General features: G+C 37.7%; 2 protein-coding genes across 4 annotated transcripts; both read left to right on the forward strand.

Moving 5' to 3' along the window:
• The first annotated feature begins 102 nt into the window (after positions 1-102).
• mxra7 (matrix-remodelling associated 7) lies at positions 103-5,141 on the forward strand. Of its 2 annotated transcripts, XM_081697983.1 has the most exons (5): positions 103-763; positions 1,170-1,336; positions 2,257-2,404; positions 2,491-2,599; positions 4,602-5,141. In XM_081697983.1, exons 1-5 carry the CDS (start codon positions 628-630, stop codon positions 4,714-4,716), a joined length of 675 nt encoding a protein of 224 aa, XP_081554109.1. In that variant the 5' UTR covers positions 103-627; the 3' UTR covers positions 4,717-5,141. The 2 variants fall into 2 exon arrangements, with proteins under 2 accessions (XP_081554109.1, XP_026858488.2); XM_027002687.3 differs by lacking the exon at positions 103-763 and having other exon boundaries at positions 776-1,336.
• A 1,232-nt stretch (positions 5,142-6,373) lies between these two features.
• LOC113572794 (alpha-N-acetylgalactosaminide alpha-2,6-sialyltransferase 1-like) lies at positions 6,374-12,286 on the forward strand. Of its 2 annotated transcripts, XM_081697790.1 has the most exons (11): positions 6,374-7,483; positions 7,584-7,759; positions 7,874-8,491; positions 8,776-9,088; positions 9,243-9,405; positions 9,720-9,888; positions 10,195-10,333; positions 10,583-10,686; positions 10,956-11,039; positions 11,214-11,313; positions 11,539-12,286. In XM_081697790.1, the coding sequence occupies exons 3-11, from the start codon at positions 8,400-8,402 to the stop codon at positions 11,707-11,709; spliced, it is 1,335 nt and encodes a 444-aa protein (XP_081553916.1). In that variant the 5' UTR covers positions 6,374-7,483; positions 7,584-7,759; positions 7,874-8,399; the 3' UTR covers positions 11,710-12,286. The 2 variants fall into 2 exon arrangements, with proteins under 2 accessions (XP_081553916.1, XP_035389681.1); XM_035533788.2 differs by having other exon boundaries at positions 6,374-7,759.
• The last annotated feature ends 1,207 nt before the right edge of the window (positions 12,287-13,493 follow it).

The raw sequence follows: 13,493 nt of genomic DNA on the forward strand, positions 1-13,493 counted from the left end.
AAGATCATAGTCAGAGTGTTCAGGGCCTCAAATGAATCAAAACTGCATATTTCCACTATGCACTTTTTTTAGTGCAGCATAAATTGCAAGAAGGCCTTGGGGATATTCAGTGCAACAAGCTCGTGCTGGTTTAGGTCTATACAGACGTGTTGGATCAAAAGTGAAGAGTCCTTGGTTCAAGTCATAATCATGACCGCCGTCGTTTCATTTATGAAATTTCAGAAGCACGTAAAGCACATCTTTTCTCGGGAAACCGTGTATATTTCTCTACGCATTTAAATGCGACCGCAAATAAAATCTCCCATTACAAAATTACTCCTGGATTGTGTATATATGCGATAGTCTGTTTATTGGATCCCCTTTTAACAATTACACCAAGAGAATTCCTTGTTGATTATGGTACATGATGAATAAATATTCTGATGTAGCATTGTTTGCCTAGGGTGGAAACGAGTTAGTCCGGTTGTCCTTAGGCCCACTTTATGTAGACATGGTTTTCAGTTACGCCGCCTGCGTTTCCTGATATCTAGCCACACTGCAAACAAATGAAATTGTGTGACGGTTGAAATCGAGCGAGTTTGTTCCTGTATTTGAAGGCGCTGATCTTAAAAAGAGTAAAACTATATCATGTCTGCGCAGAGGTTGCGTTTAATATGTTACTTGTTCAAAATAGTTAAGACCACTACTCCGACCCAATATTCCAGTACCAGAGTGGTGTACTGCATCCCGTCATGCAACTGTGTTGGAAAATCTTTTACAAGTGGTAGGCGGAACCTTCATACGTTTGTCGCATACTTCATACTAGCTATATACTACTACGGGGATGAGTATACATTCTATAGTAGTATAACACATCGACCACTGAATTACAGCTAACTTTATCCAAGTAGTTAGTTTATTATTTATGACGGAGTGAGTAAAGGCGTGTAAGATGTGGTAATTTGTGCCTCGCTACTTTAAGACTGCTTACACATGAGATATCGGATTAGAGATTCACATTTGCAAACAGGCGTCCGAAATCACCGATGTTCAGATAACGAGAAGTTCAGTATAAGATAGCTAACTATACGGCAACAAAAGCAGAACGTTTCCAAAAGAAATCATGGACATGTCCATGGATTTGTTTATCTTGCCTGCAGTCATTTTTACGATCTTCGCCATTATTGTAGGAGCTTTTGTGTTGTGGAAAATTCAAGTTTCTGCGCCCTCCACAACCATCTACAGGAATAGTGCCGTAAAAAAAGACGGAAAACCTTCCGAGTGCATGATATCAAGCCAAGCTGAAGCGTTTACGCATTGCAAAGAGCAAGAAAACAAAACCACCAATTGTTTAGAGGTAGGCTAGACCTTGTAACAGGCGCTTGAACCTTTACGTAGGTAGCTATAACTGTTTTAAGCACTTAATCTGTCGACCTGTTAGGAATGAACAATGTATTAGGATAGCTAACCTACATGTTCTGTCACCAGTCTGGGTGTTTTTGATGCATCCTAACTGGTCTGTTAGATTATGTATTTTATACCAAGTGGTGTAGGTTTTACTTAAATTTGGGGAGACATACTGCTCCACCCAACCTATCTCATCATATGAACATATGTCTTTTATGTAAAGCAAAACCTAGGATATTATATACACAGTGAATGCCAATTAATTATTTAATTATTTAAGCATTCTTACCTTGAATACTTTGATTTACTATGAGTATATTTTAAACATCTTCACATTAGAATTGTGCTCAAATTCACAATCAGCACAGCATCACTATACTTTTGTAATTGGCTTATATATTAATTTAATTTCAGTTTTGCTTTGTTTATTTTTAGATCTCAACAGAAAGTGACCTACAGTTTTACAGACAAAGTCACAGTGTAATAACTTGACATTAAGGAGCACTGTATGTGCACTAGGCCTACAAATAACTGCACTTCAAATGTTGAAAAACATGTACCAGTTATCAAGTAAAAAAAATGCCCATGCCTCAGTTCATGAGTGTTCCTCAAGGCACTGGTCAGCATCCCTCTTATTCTGATGGAATGATCCACCTTTTATGCCTGTCATTAGCTGTTACAAATTCAAGTACCTAATCACAATAATTTTAAAATGACAAGTTACAAAATGAAATCACAAGGATACTGTGCATGGTAATTGGGGGGGGATTCACACCCCTCCAAAGAAAGGGACCCACACCCCCGTGTTTAGCGTAGGAATTTTACCATCTTAAAGGCAAAAGTGACATCTCCCCTTTTCTGCATGTTTAGGAACTGTATTCAGGACCTGGTAAGCCCAATATTGAGTGGGAGGCTACAACACAAACAACCAAAGACATTTTACAGAGTAAAGCACATCAAACAATTGCTGAGAGTCAGTGTGAGAAGGGGAATGGTGAGTCTGCAGACTGTCCCACAGGTGGGTGCTATTAGAATATTAATAACCAGCTTGTGAATATACATGGATACATCTTGGAATAAAAAAAAAAACTATAAATTTTACAGTCAAAAGAGTGGGTGGTGAGGATAAGCCTCTAAAATGCATGCCGGGTATGTTGCGGACAAGCCAGCTTGAGAAGATGATGAGCAAAGAAGAGCTGGAGGAAGAACAAAGGTACTGTTTCTATAATAAGTCATCTCTGCACTTCCCTTGCATAACCATTGCAAGCATTTTCTGTACATTTAAAATAATCTGAAAGAAAAATATGTGCCCAAACAATTTGTGTGGGATTATCAAGAAAAATAATTTCACTTGCCTACCCTATATTGAATAAGACTGTCTATTGTCATTAAACCCCTAAAAACTCATCTCTGTTCATCCAAATGACAAATGCATAAGTTATTTCCAAGAAAAAAATCATTGAATCATTGAATAGTGTCTTAGATGTAGTTCTACACCTTGGCCTTCATTCAGTACGTGCGGATCTATGAATGTGCAAATGGTCCCCACCTCTATCTCCACCCACTCCTTTGCTTACTCACCTTCAGCTCAAGCTTACCTGCTCACCTTGGACTCTGCACATCAAACGTACAAAACTCTTGTTTGTTTTCTGTATTGCTAGCTACTGTACACTACACAATGGCAAGTGGTAATATGCCAACTAGTAACAGAATCACAAGTTGATGTAACAGAATGGTAGCGTATTTTATATATGGCCCTCTACAATGTTTGAAATGTAATGGTAACATGCCTTCATCTTAACTATGTTATCAAACAGCTAATAATGTGTTGCTAACGTTACACATCCTTGGTCTTGATCCCCACCTCTGATAAGTTAGGTACCTTTTAAATATAAACATAAACATCCATATGTACCATTGTTTGATAGGCATTGTTTGATAGGCAGTTAGCTTTGGTTCTTTCCAAAATGTGCTAATGTGCAGATCATGCATATGACTGCATATGGAAGAAGTTTACCTTGAAGCCTTTATACCAGAAAGTTCCTGTTCCATGATTAGATTTAATCTTTACTTTATTTACATCCAAATGCATGCAAAAGATTAGAGTATTTAATCTTAGTATTTACATCTCTGTTAAGTATATTTATGTAACAAATTAATTGAAAGCAGTAAGATTTATGCTTATCTAAATTAAGGTATCTAAACAGAGTGGATTAATTAAGCCCTTGCAATCCACATTCACCAGGCTCACCTAGTCACGCTGGAATCCACATGTGTCTTAGTGTCTATTTCCTTGACCACTTGCATAAATTCACTAATAGACTGCAACTTTTTAAAATAAATTATTTGTTTATATAAACAAAAGATTCTGATTTTGATTTGATTTTGATTGGTTCATCATCTTGAAATCAAACTGAAATAGTCTGAAAAATGAACAAATTGAAGAAATAAACACATTTAACAAATATACATTATTAATCCAAAAAAAAAAGTATTTATTTCAGGTGGTATGCAAGTTTTGGATGTCAGCCAGATTATCTGTGACTTCTGATCACTGGCTGGATCAAGTTTATCTTTCTTATATGTAATGGAGAGGTGTAAAAATACAAAATCCACCGTAAAAGTGAGAATATTACAAAGTTTAGGGGGGTTTTTGTGTTAAAAACATTAATAGTGCTGAGGACATTGTCTCTCTAAAACCTGCCTATGAATAAGTTATTATAGCACTAAAGTGTTATATTCTTCTTCTTCTTATTTACTATGGCATACATTTGGAGCACATTATCACTTAAGATCTTTAAACTTTTGTTTGTTTTTTTTAAACTTGCATTTGAAATACACCCTTGTATTTATTTTTGCTACTCCATCTAGAGGCTCTAGACAAGAAGGTTGTATAAAATAAAGCTGAGTGTCCAAGCTGTTTGGTCACTGTCACACTCCTCATTATAATATGTTTAAGTTGGATATTTGTGTAAAACAGCAAATATATCTTCTACATAAAAGTAGTTGTGTTTTAAAAGATGTGTATAAAATACCTCCACATTGGTGGACTGTCAACTCTTAATGTAAATTCAACTCTTAATGTAAATACACCAACATTATGCTTTGTATAATGTATGTTCATATTCTATGTCATTCACAAACTTTATTTTTCTTAAAAACAACGTTCTGTCCATTACGTTTATAGAGTGTGTATGTGTACATATTTATTTCAGAGTACAACGGGAGCAGCTAGCTGCCATCTTTAAGTTGCTAAAGGAAAACCAGGATACATTTGGAGAGATGACCGAGAAAGACATGGAACAACAGCTTAAGCTTTACTCTATCTAAACACTGTGTCCCCAGATCTTGGACTGCAGTAGCTCCAAGAAATGGAGTACAGTGCAGATTAGTGTTGCTACTGTTGAAGAATGGGAAATCAGTTTTGAAGGCCCTGGGCATTTTAAATTTTTCCTCTTGTCATGAAGTTCGATTTTTAGGATAACCCAGAATTCAGAACTGGTAAATTATAAAGTATAGTAGATCTATTATTTTTGTGTTTCTGTATTTAAGACTCTATTTTCAAGCTTCAAATATATAGTTAATAGCATTGTTGAATATTTGATTGGTTATAGAGGGGTTATTGTGTTTTAAATGTGATTACCGAATAATCATTGATTCACAGCCACACATTAAGGGCTTATTACATAACACTAGGTTGTTCATTGTCTTGCCAATATTTTTGTGTATTGTCAGTTATTAAAACACTAAAGGATGTGTAAAAAAAAAAAACAGGTATATCATTTTCACTAAAACCTTTTGTAAATATGTTCAGACACATTAAGTTCTGATGTTACGTTTACTGTAATACCATAGTCATGACATGTTTGTTCAGTTCTGATGTTGGGTATGTCACAGACTGAACTTCATTTCAGTTACCAGTCCTTCATGCCAGACCATGCTATGGTGGCATTTATTATCAGCTGCCTCCCAGGGTGAGCTAAGGCCTGGCGCATGGTGCCCTCTGACCACTGACTCACTGCGTGACTACCCTGCCTTTGTTGAACAGATTAAAGCAGTGTTTAATTACTTGTGACAGGAGTAGTAGTAGAGACTGCAGTGTATTAAGCAGGGCTCCTGCCCTGTGGCTGAGTATACCATAGAGTTTCACAATTTGGCAGCTGCCACCCAATGGATCAAAGAGGTATTTTGTAGATGTCTTTGTGGAGTTCACCAGAACACACCACCTTTGACCGCTGCCTACAAGAAAAACACCACTCCTGTCAGCACAGACAACCTCCACAAACATCCATGTGTTCTTACCTTCATCCATGTGTGTTCTTACCTCAGGTAAAACCCATACAGCTGGGAGACCTGTGTCTGTACTGACCACAAGGTCTCTAAATACCCAATTTGTCCTTGTACTGCAGAGGACAAGGCTAAAGTTGACAAGGTGAATAGCACGCTTCATGATGATTTATTTATTTTTTAATCATTTCCTTTTCATTTCTAGTTATACACACCCTTCTGCAATCCCCACAGCAGAGGAAGTCCAATTAGGAGTGGAAGACCAGTTTCAATAGAACATCTGGCCATTATGAGTACCTGGTTCTCCCATATGTACTAGCCACATCACCTTCAGCTTTTCAGTTGACAGTTCCATCCAAAGAAACTTACAATTATGACTGAGTACATCAGTGGCAACTTGGCAGGGGTGGGGCTTGAACCCACAATCTTGCAGTTACAAGTCAAGTACTTTAACCACTAAGCTAGCACTTGCTGTCCCTTGGCTGTGACATGTGCCAAATACTTCCCACTCCTGCAAAACCATTTATACTCCAAGCTTGAGAAGTATGAGGTTAGGTATCTCAGCTACCTTAGTAATGCAACTGGCATACAAATGCAGACAAGCATGGTGAAGGTGTTGACCCAGTGGCCCCGTCCCCAGACACACTATGTCCTGCAGCATTTTCTCCAACTTTTAATGAGGGGATTATCAGGGACTTTAGTACTAAAGCCAAGCCTCTAATTGATTTATTTCAAGGCAAGGCTCAGCTTTTAGAGTTGAATCTGATGGCTGAGAGTGTATTTAAAGAACTAAAGAGAGATCTGACTGCCACCCCATCCTCCAGCATCCTCATTGTTATACCATGGAGGTGGATGCCCCCAAATGGGAGCAGTGCTCTCCCAGCGCTTCGGGGCTAGCCCCAAATTCATTTCTCAAAGAAACTGTCACCAACAGAAAGAAAATATAGTGTAGGGAATGGGGAGCTTCTAGCCATCAAACTGGTCTTTGAGGAATGGAGGCGCTGGTTAGAGGGTGCTTGGCATCATTTTGTGGTTATTACCAACCACAAGAATGTGCAGTATTTACAGATGGCCAATCACCTGAATTCTTGACAAGCCAGATCTTCTATCTTCTTTGCTAGGATGAATTTGCCATAGCGTCAAGACCAGGGTCAAATAGCATAAAGGGTTAAGCACTCTCTGGTCAGTTTGACCTGGAAGCCACACCCACCAACCAAGAATCCATACTGCCCTCTCACTGCTTCCTATGTGCCGTAAGATGGGACCTCGATCATGTCATAGTTTGGACCTATCCAAACCTTCAATGTCCTACACACTTTATGTTCCTGTTCAATGCCGCTCTCCTTTCATCATGTGGGCCCATAACTCTCTGTGCACTCTACTGGTGGCCTTCTATGCAGTAGGAAGTGGCCAAGCATATGGCTTTCTGAGTGACCTGTGCCTGGAGCAAAAGTGCCCCACACTCCACCCACTGGCAAACTGCTCCCACTGCCTACTCCAGAGAGGGCCATGTGGCAGTCAACTTTATAACTTATCTCCTGGCTTTGGAAGATAACACCACTGTTCTCTCCATAGAGTTTTATCCCCCCTCCCAGCTCTTTTGACAGACCAAGAGACAGCCATGCTCCAGTTCCAGCAATTTTTTCCTGCCAGTTCGGCCTGCTAAAGGACATCGACTCTGACAGAGGTATATCATTTACATCCAAGGTGTGGAAGGAATTCCTGGATAAGCTCAAAGTTATAGTGAGTCTAATGTCTGGGAACCATCCTCAGGCTAACTGCCAAGTCGAAATGGTGAACCAGGAACTTGGTAAGTTCCAGCTATACTGTTAAGAGCATCTGGAGACTTGAACTGCATACCTACTGTGGACAGAATATGTCCAAAAATCCCTGTGGCGTACCTCCACCAGGCTCACCCTGTCCTGGGATTTTAGCCCCTTGGAATCCACCTACCTCCAGTCTCCCTTTGGAGTCCTGGTTCCAGGAGAGTGAATAAGTCCTGAGAGTCCTGAGCGAGGAAGGCAGATACACAAAGAGGGGAGACCACCATCTACCAGCCAGGAGATCATGTATGGATGGCTACAAGGTACGGGTGTTTGGGCCCTCGCGGACATGTCATTGGGTTATCGGGTCAACCTACTGAGTCAGCCTACCTGTGGGTAGACAGGTGTACTCTGCCTTTCATGTTTCTTCTCTAAAGCCCATCACTACAGACCCATTGCACAAAGTCGACTCACTTGCTGAACCTACACGGCCATGGGACATAGGAGGAGCTCTAGCTTAGAAGAGGAGCACACTCCACAACTCCAGAAGATGCCAGAATGGACTTCAATTCCTGGTGCAATGGGAGGGGTACATGCCAGAAGAGAGATTCTGGATACTGGCCAGCCAAATCCTGGACCCAGAGCTGAATGTCTAGAAACCGGTCTTCGATGGGCCCTCCAGGAGGGAGGGGTGGGGTTATAGTCATGCCCATTTATTTATTTGGAACTGATCTTATAGAATGCATTAATATTCATTTCTATGCCTTTATGGAGTTTATATAAATATCAGCTTGAAATCAAAGCTCAGTAAGTTTGATTAAATGCTCTATTGCATCTAACATTTTTCAAGGCAGAAATGCAAATTTGCAGTGGCATAGACCTGTCCTGTTAGTCTCTGAGACTATAAAGTCACTCACACAGCACACACCCATCTAGTCAAAACATCAAACAGAATCACAAACGATGCAGAAAGTTTCTCTTCATGTGATATTCCTGCTTTGTTGCATCCTGTTATATGTAGTGATTTGGAAGAAGATTCCTGGAAAATGGGTTAGGTGAGTTTAACTTTAACAAAAATAAGATGTGTATATATACCAAAGATAAGCCTTACCTTTAAGATTTTTTTCTTTGCAAAATTAATTATCAGATTGAAGCTTGATGCTGAAGTAGCTCTGATTTTATAGCAATAACCTGATATTCTAAATGTTTTTTAATATTTCAGTTAGAATGAATATTTGCCAGTTTCTACCTGTAGGCAGAAGTGAAAATGTTGGATTTTACAATTTCAACAATACAAAGGGGTTCTTGATAAATTTTTCCTCTCCTTTTTTGTTAAAAGTTTCCAAAAAGTATATAATTCTACACTGAATTCAAGAATCCTTTGGGGAAATGGATATGGGACCACTGAAGAAGTTACAGAAGCAATTTTAACTGAGTCTATAAATATGTCTTCAAGACAAAATGCGATAAGTATGGCAAAAGAGGTTCTGGATACACTGCATCAAGATAAAATGCATCACTCAGCGATCTCCAGCAGCTACAAGCATACAGAAAATCTAACTGTTCTTCCACTGCTTTACAAACATTATTTTACAAAGATGCCAAAGTGGGACTTTGAGGATGTTTATATGCAGAATAGTAATGAAAGGCTGGTGAGGTTTCTTTCTTTCAGTAGACTAAAACTATAGTTTTAAACTATAGCTTTAGTCTATAGTTAGATGCTAGTGTACGACAACATAATAATTGTTCATTACGGTGTATCTGTTGTCATTTGCTTGTAACATAATAAGATGTTATTTTTAATAGGTTTGTTCTAAGTCACTTCATAACTCCAAAGATAAAACATTTCAGGCAGCAGTTATCCAAAACATACAGCTTTGGCTGCATAAAGGCCTCTTAAATATCAGTGAATGGAATCGACTGGCACACTTCAACAACCCCTTTGGATTCATGGGATACAACTATACTGGTAAGCTCACTGGATAAACTCAACAGTTGTTTCTCTTCCTTTCCACACAGTTCTTACTATGAGGACTTTTTTTCTTTTAGCTTCTGTTTGTTAAAGGGGAACAGTAGGTGTGCAAATAGTGTTTGTTCGCTATGTGTATACGATAATCCCTAAAATTACAACACTGTTTATATTAAATATTAGCAATTGTACAAGGTAAATGGCACATAGACAATTTTATTTACACAGAAATTACCTTAATTAAATTGTATTTAAACAAGCTCTCAGTGAAAACATGGTATTTTTCCAGTCATTATCTTTGTGTGTCTCCAAAGACATAAAACCATCTGTAGATTTGATCCCGAAGCCTATGTCCTATCAGCTGCTGCCAGTGCCTGAAAGTGCGGATGATGGCTGCATTCGCTGTGCTGTAGTGGGCACTGGGGGAATTCTGAATGGCTCAAAAATGGGCAAAGAGATTGATTCCCATCCTTATGTGATTCGGTGAGAAGAACAGTTGTTTGATTTGGAATTTTTTGTTGTTGTTTTCAAAGCTGCCTGTATCTTCACTTCTTCCTTCTGCACCCCCAGACATGCACAAATTTGAACTCTCACTATTCCCTATATTTGTTGAAGTCTCAAGACATTGGCACTTGAAAAGGAGTGCCCTTAACCCCTTTACTCACTGGCAGTTTTACGCTCATTTTTGAATGATTTGTACTTGTTCACTTTAACACTAGATATCTGCCATTAGTGTACAATACTGACCTTTTATTGCAACAATTATCAATTACCTTTTGATTCAAACAGAGTGAATGGAGCTGTCATCAAAGGATATGAGGAGGATGTTGGAAGTAGAACCTCAGTGTATGTGCATACATCCTTCTCCTTAGAACAATCCACTTATCTGTTGAGAACACGTGGTTTCAAGAATGCACCAAGCGATGAGGTAGGTACATTTTAAAAGTGAGCTGTTCCGATCTGCAGTATGAGTAAAAAACAATTATAAGTTAAAAAAGTTAAACAAATTAGGGGAGTTTCCCGATGACTACATAAGTGTTCAGACTATACAGTGTTTATAGGACATTTCAAGCACTGTGTTAGCTATTGACCTTTTTAGGTAACACAAATTATACATGCATTTATTAAGAAAATATAATAATCTAATATTTTAATAAATATTTGTTTAAACCCAAAGGGAATTAAATATTTAATGATTCCAGAAGGTCTAAGAGACTTTGAATGGATTCAAGGCCTGATTAATAAAAAGAGGCTGTCAAAGGGCTCATACTCTGGCTTAAGGTAAAACTCAAATCAAAGGGATTACCCTAGTTTTCACAGCATATTAATATAAAACAGCTAAAGTTATTGTCAGTAATATAAATCCTTAAAGTTCAGGGTTTTTTTGTCGGCAAAGTAGTAGAGGTATAAGTGAATGTAGTCTCAAAATATGTTTTACGAATACATATGCTCAACAGCAAGTAAAGTCTTTTTGAGAATTACTGTAGGTTTTTAATGATGAAATTATGCTAGTGTCTTGGAAATTCATTGTTTATTCTTTTGCTGTTTAGGCCATTAGATTTCTACAGTGGGTGGTTTAAGGAGGATAGATTTTATGTACTTCATCCGGATTTTTTAAGATATGTTCGGAACAGGTATGTTTATGTCTTGTCTCGAGATCAAATGTGAGCCTCAAATCTGTTTTAAAAAAAAATTTCATCTATATTTTTAATGAATAGTATTCAAGCAATTATAAGAATTTATTACACTTTTTGATTCCACTTTTCAAACACAATATGCAATATTTAAAAGTAATGTTCTTTTTATAGATTCTTACAATCCAAAAGTCTGGATAAAGATTATTGGCGTATTTACAGACCCACCAATGGAGCATTTGCAATATTCTTGGCTCTTCACACCTGTGATATTGTGAGCAAATATATACAACTCTTTTAATAATGGATAGTGTAATATTATTAACTATCCACTGTTACAACTATTACTTATAATAATAATAATAATAATAATAATAATAATTATTATTATTATTATTATTATAATCATCATCATCATCATCATAATTATAATCATCATAATATTTTGGGTTTTGTAAGGGCAAAGATAGAGCATTTTTCATTCCTTCTTCAACTTTAGGTGAATGTCTATGGATTCATCACTGAAGACTATGATAAGTACTCCAACTACTACTATGAAACAACAAAAAACAAAGTTATTTTCTATATTAACCATGACTATAACCTAGAGATTAAAACATGGAAAAAATTGCATGAATCTGGAATCATTAACCTTTACCAAAGAAATTAAAGTCTGACAATGAGCTGAAAAGGAAACATTATTTAAAGTATTTTAAAAAACCATGCAAAAAGTGTCATGGTTAGTCCCTCCCAGCTTCCATGTTCCATGTTTTCCCTGTCTTGTGTATTTTAGTTCCATGCCGTAGTTTAATTTTCTCTGCCCCTCGTTTGATTTTCCACACCTGTTCCTCGTTTCTAGTCTTGTAACGTGCATGTATTTAAACCCTGTTGTGCTGCCTGTGTCTTGGCTGTTCATTTATGGTTGTGCATGTCTGAATGTGAATGTCTTAATACCCGAAAGCCTGTATCTGCCTGTTTGTAAGTTTTGTACTACATGCCTATATGTTTCCTCTTTTAATTTCAGTTGAACATATTTGTATTAAATGCTATTGAATGTTTTAAAGATACTCTCCTGACATCAAATAAACCCCTAAAATCTAATATTCGATAATCAAAATGACATATTTAGAAGTTATTTCCAAGGGAAAAAAAAGCTTTATTCAGTACACATGGATCTATGAATATGCAAATGATCCCTGCCCCTATCGCCACATACCCCTCCACCACTTACCTTCAACTTGAGCTTACCTGCTCACCTTTTGACTCTGCTCATAAACACAAAACTCTGCTTGTTTTCTGTATTTCTAGCTACTGTATGCTACACAGTGGCAAGTGGTAATGTTGGAGTAACTCAGCCATCCATGTTCTAAGAAGAAGAAGAGCAAATTGTACAGGATCTCCGACAAGTCAATAGTTTAGAATGGTAATATATTTTATATATGGACCTCTACAATGTTAGAAACGTAACAGTAACAAACAACATAAGCCTTTGGCTCAACTATGTTATCAAACAGCTAATACTGTGTTGTTAATGCTACACAATCATGGTCCCAATAATCAGCTCTGATAGGTTAGTTACCATTTAAACATCCAGATGTACTGTTAGGAGGAAATGCTTTGAATACCATAGAAAGTTTCTGGACAAAGGCATCTAGTTCATAACATATACAGTATGCTCTGTACATCATTATATCCATGCCATATCCATGCTCCGTTCTATTAATATGCAAATACTCCTTGCCTCTATCACCACCCATCTCTGTGCTGCTCACCTGCAGCTTTGACTCTGCTCATTAAAGACATAAATCTTTGCTTGATTTCTCTATAGCTAGCTATATTATACTAAACAATTGCAAGTGGTAATATTTAAGTAATTCAGCCATACATAAGTATCAGATATATAAGTCATCCATAAGTTGATGTATACGAATGGTAATGTATTTTATGTATCGTTCTCAAGACAACCTTGGTCCAAATCGCCAGTTATCTACCTTGATAAACATCCACATGTGCTGTTAAGAAGAAATGCTTTGAACACCACAGAATGTCTCTGAAGAAAAGCATCTAGCTTGTAACTAAATTTGTAGTATACTATACACTGAATTGTCACTTTATTAGAGACACCCAACTAATAGTGCATTGACCACCTTTGGCCTTCAGAACTGCAGCAATTTGTTGTGGCATAAATTCAACAAGTGTTGAAATCATCCTGCAGGAATCATGACCAATCTTGGTTGGCCACAATGCTTAGGTAAGCCCTACTGTCCAAACGTCCAAGAAAACATTCCCCACACCACTACTCTACCTCCCATAGCCTGAAACCTTGACACCTAACAGGAAGGGCTCATCAATTCACGCTGGTTGTGCCAAATTCTGACCTTCCCATCAGCATGGTGCAACAGAAATCTGGATTCATCTGACCATGTTTTTCTACTCCTCATTGTGGTCACATTT

Source organism: Electrophorus electricus, chromosome 15 (assembly GCF_041902795.1).
Source record: "Electrophorus electricus isolate QZ-2024a chromosome 15, ASM4190279v1, whole genome shotgun sequence".
NCBI classification, from domain to species: domain Eukaryota; kingdom Metazoa; phylum Chordata; class Actinopteri; order Gymnotiformes; family Gymnotidae; genus Electrophorus; species Electrophorus electricus.

What these genes read in the sequence shown, in the direction of transcription:
- mxra7 (XM_081697983.1), top strand. Translation starts at nt 628, where the DNA reads ATGTCTGCGCAGAGGTTGCGTTTAATATGTTACTTGTTCAAAATAGTT. An exon ending in TGGAAAATCTTTTACAAGTG is followed by an intron (nt 764 to 1,169) that starts GTAGGCGGAACC and finishes CCATTATTGTAG; the next exon opens with GAGCTTTTGTGTTGTGGAAA. An exon ending in AAACCACCAATTGTTTAGAG is followed by an intron (nt 1,337 to 2,256) that starts GTAGGCTAGACC and finishes CTGCATGTTTAG; the next exon opens with GAACTGTATTCAGGACCTGG.
- LOC113572794 (XM_035533788.2), top strand. Translation starts at nt 8,400, where the DNA reads ATGCAGAAAGTTTCTCTTCATGTGATATTCCTGCTTTGTTGCATCCTG. An exon ending in AGAATAGTAATGAAAGGCTG is followed by an intron (nt 9,089 to 9,242) that starts GTGAGGTTTCTT and finishes TATTTTTAATAG; the next exon opens with GTTTGTTCTAAGTCACTTCA. An exon ending in TTAAGATATGTTCGGAACAG is followed by an intron (nt 11,040 to 11,213) that starts GTATGTTTATGT and finishes TTCTTTTTATAG; the next exon opens with ATTCTTACAATCCAAAAGTC.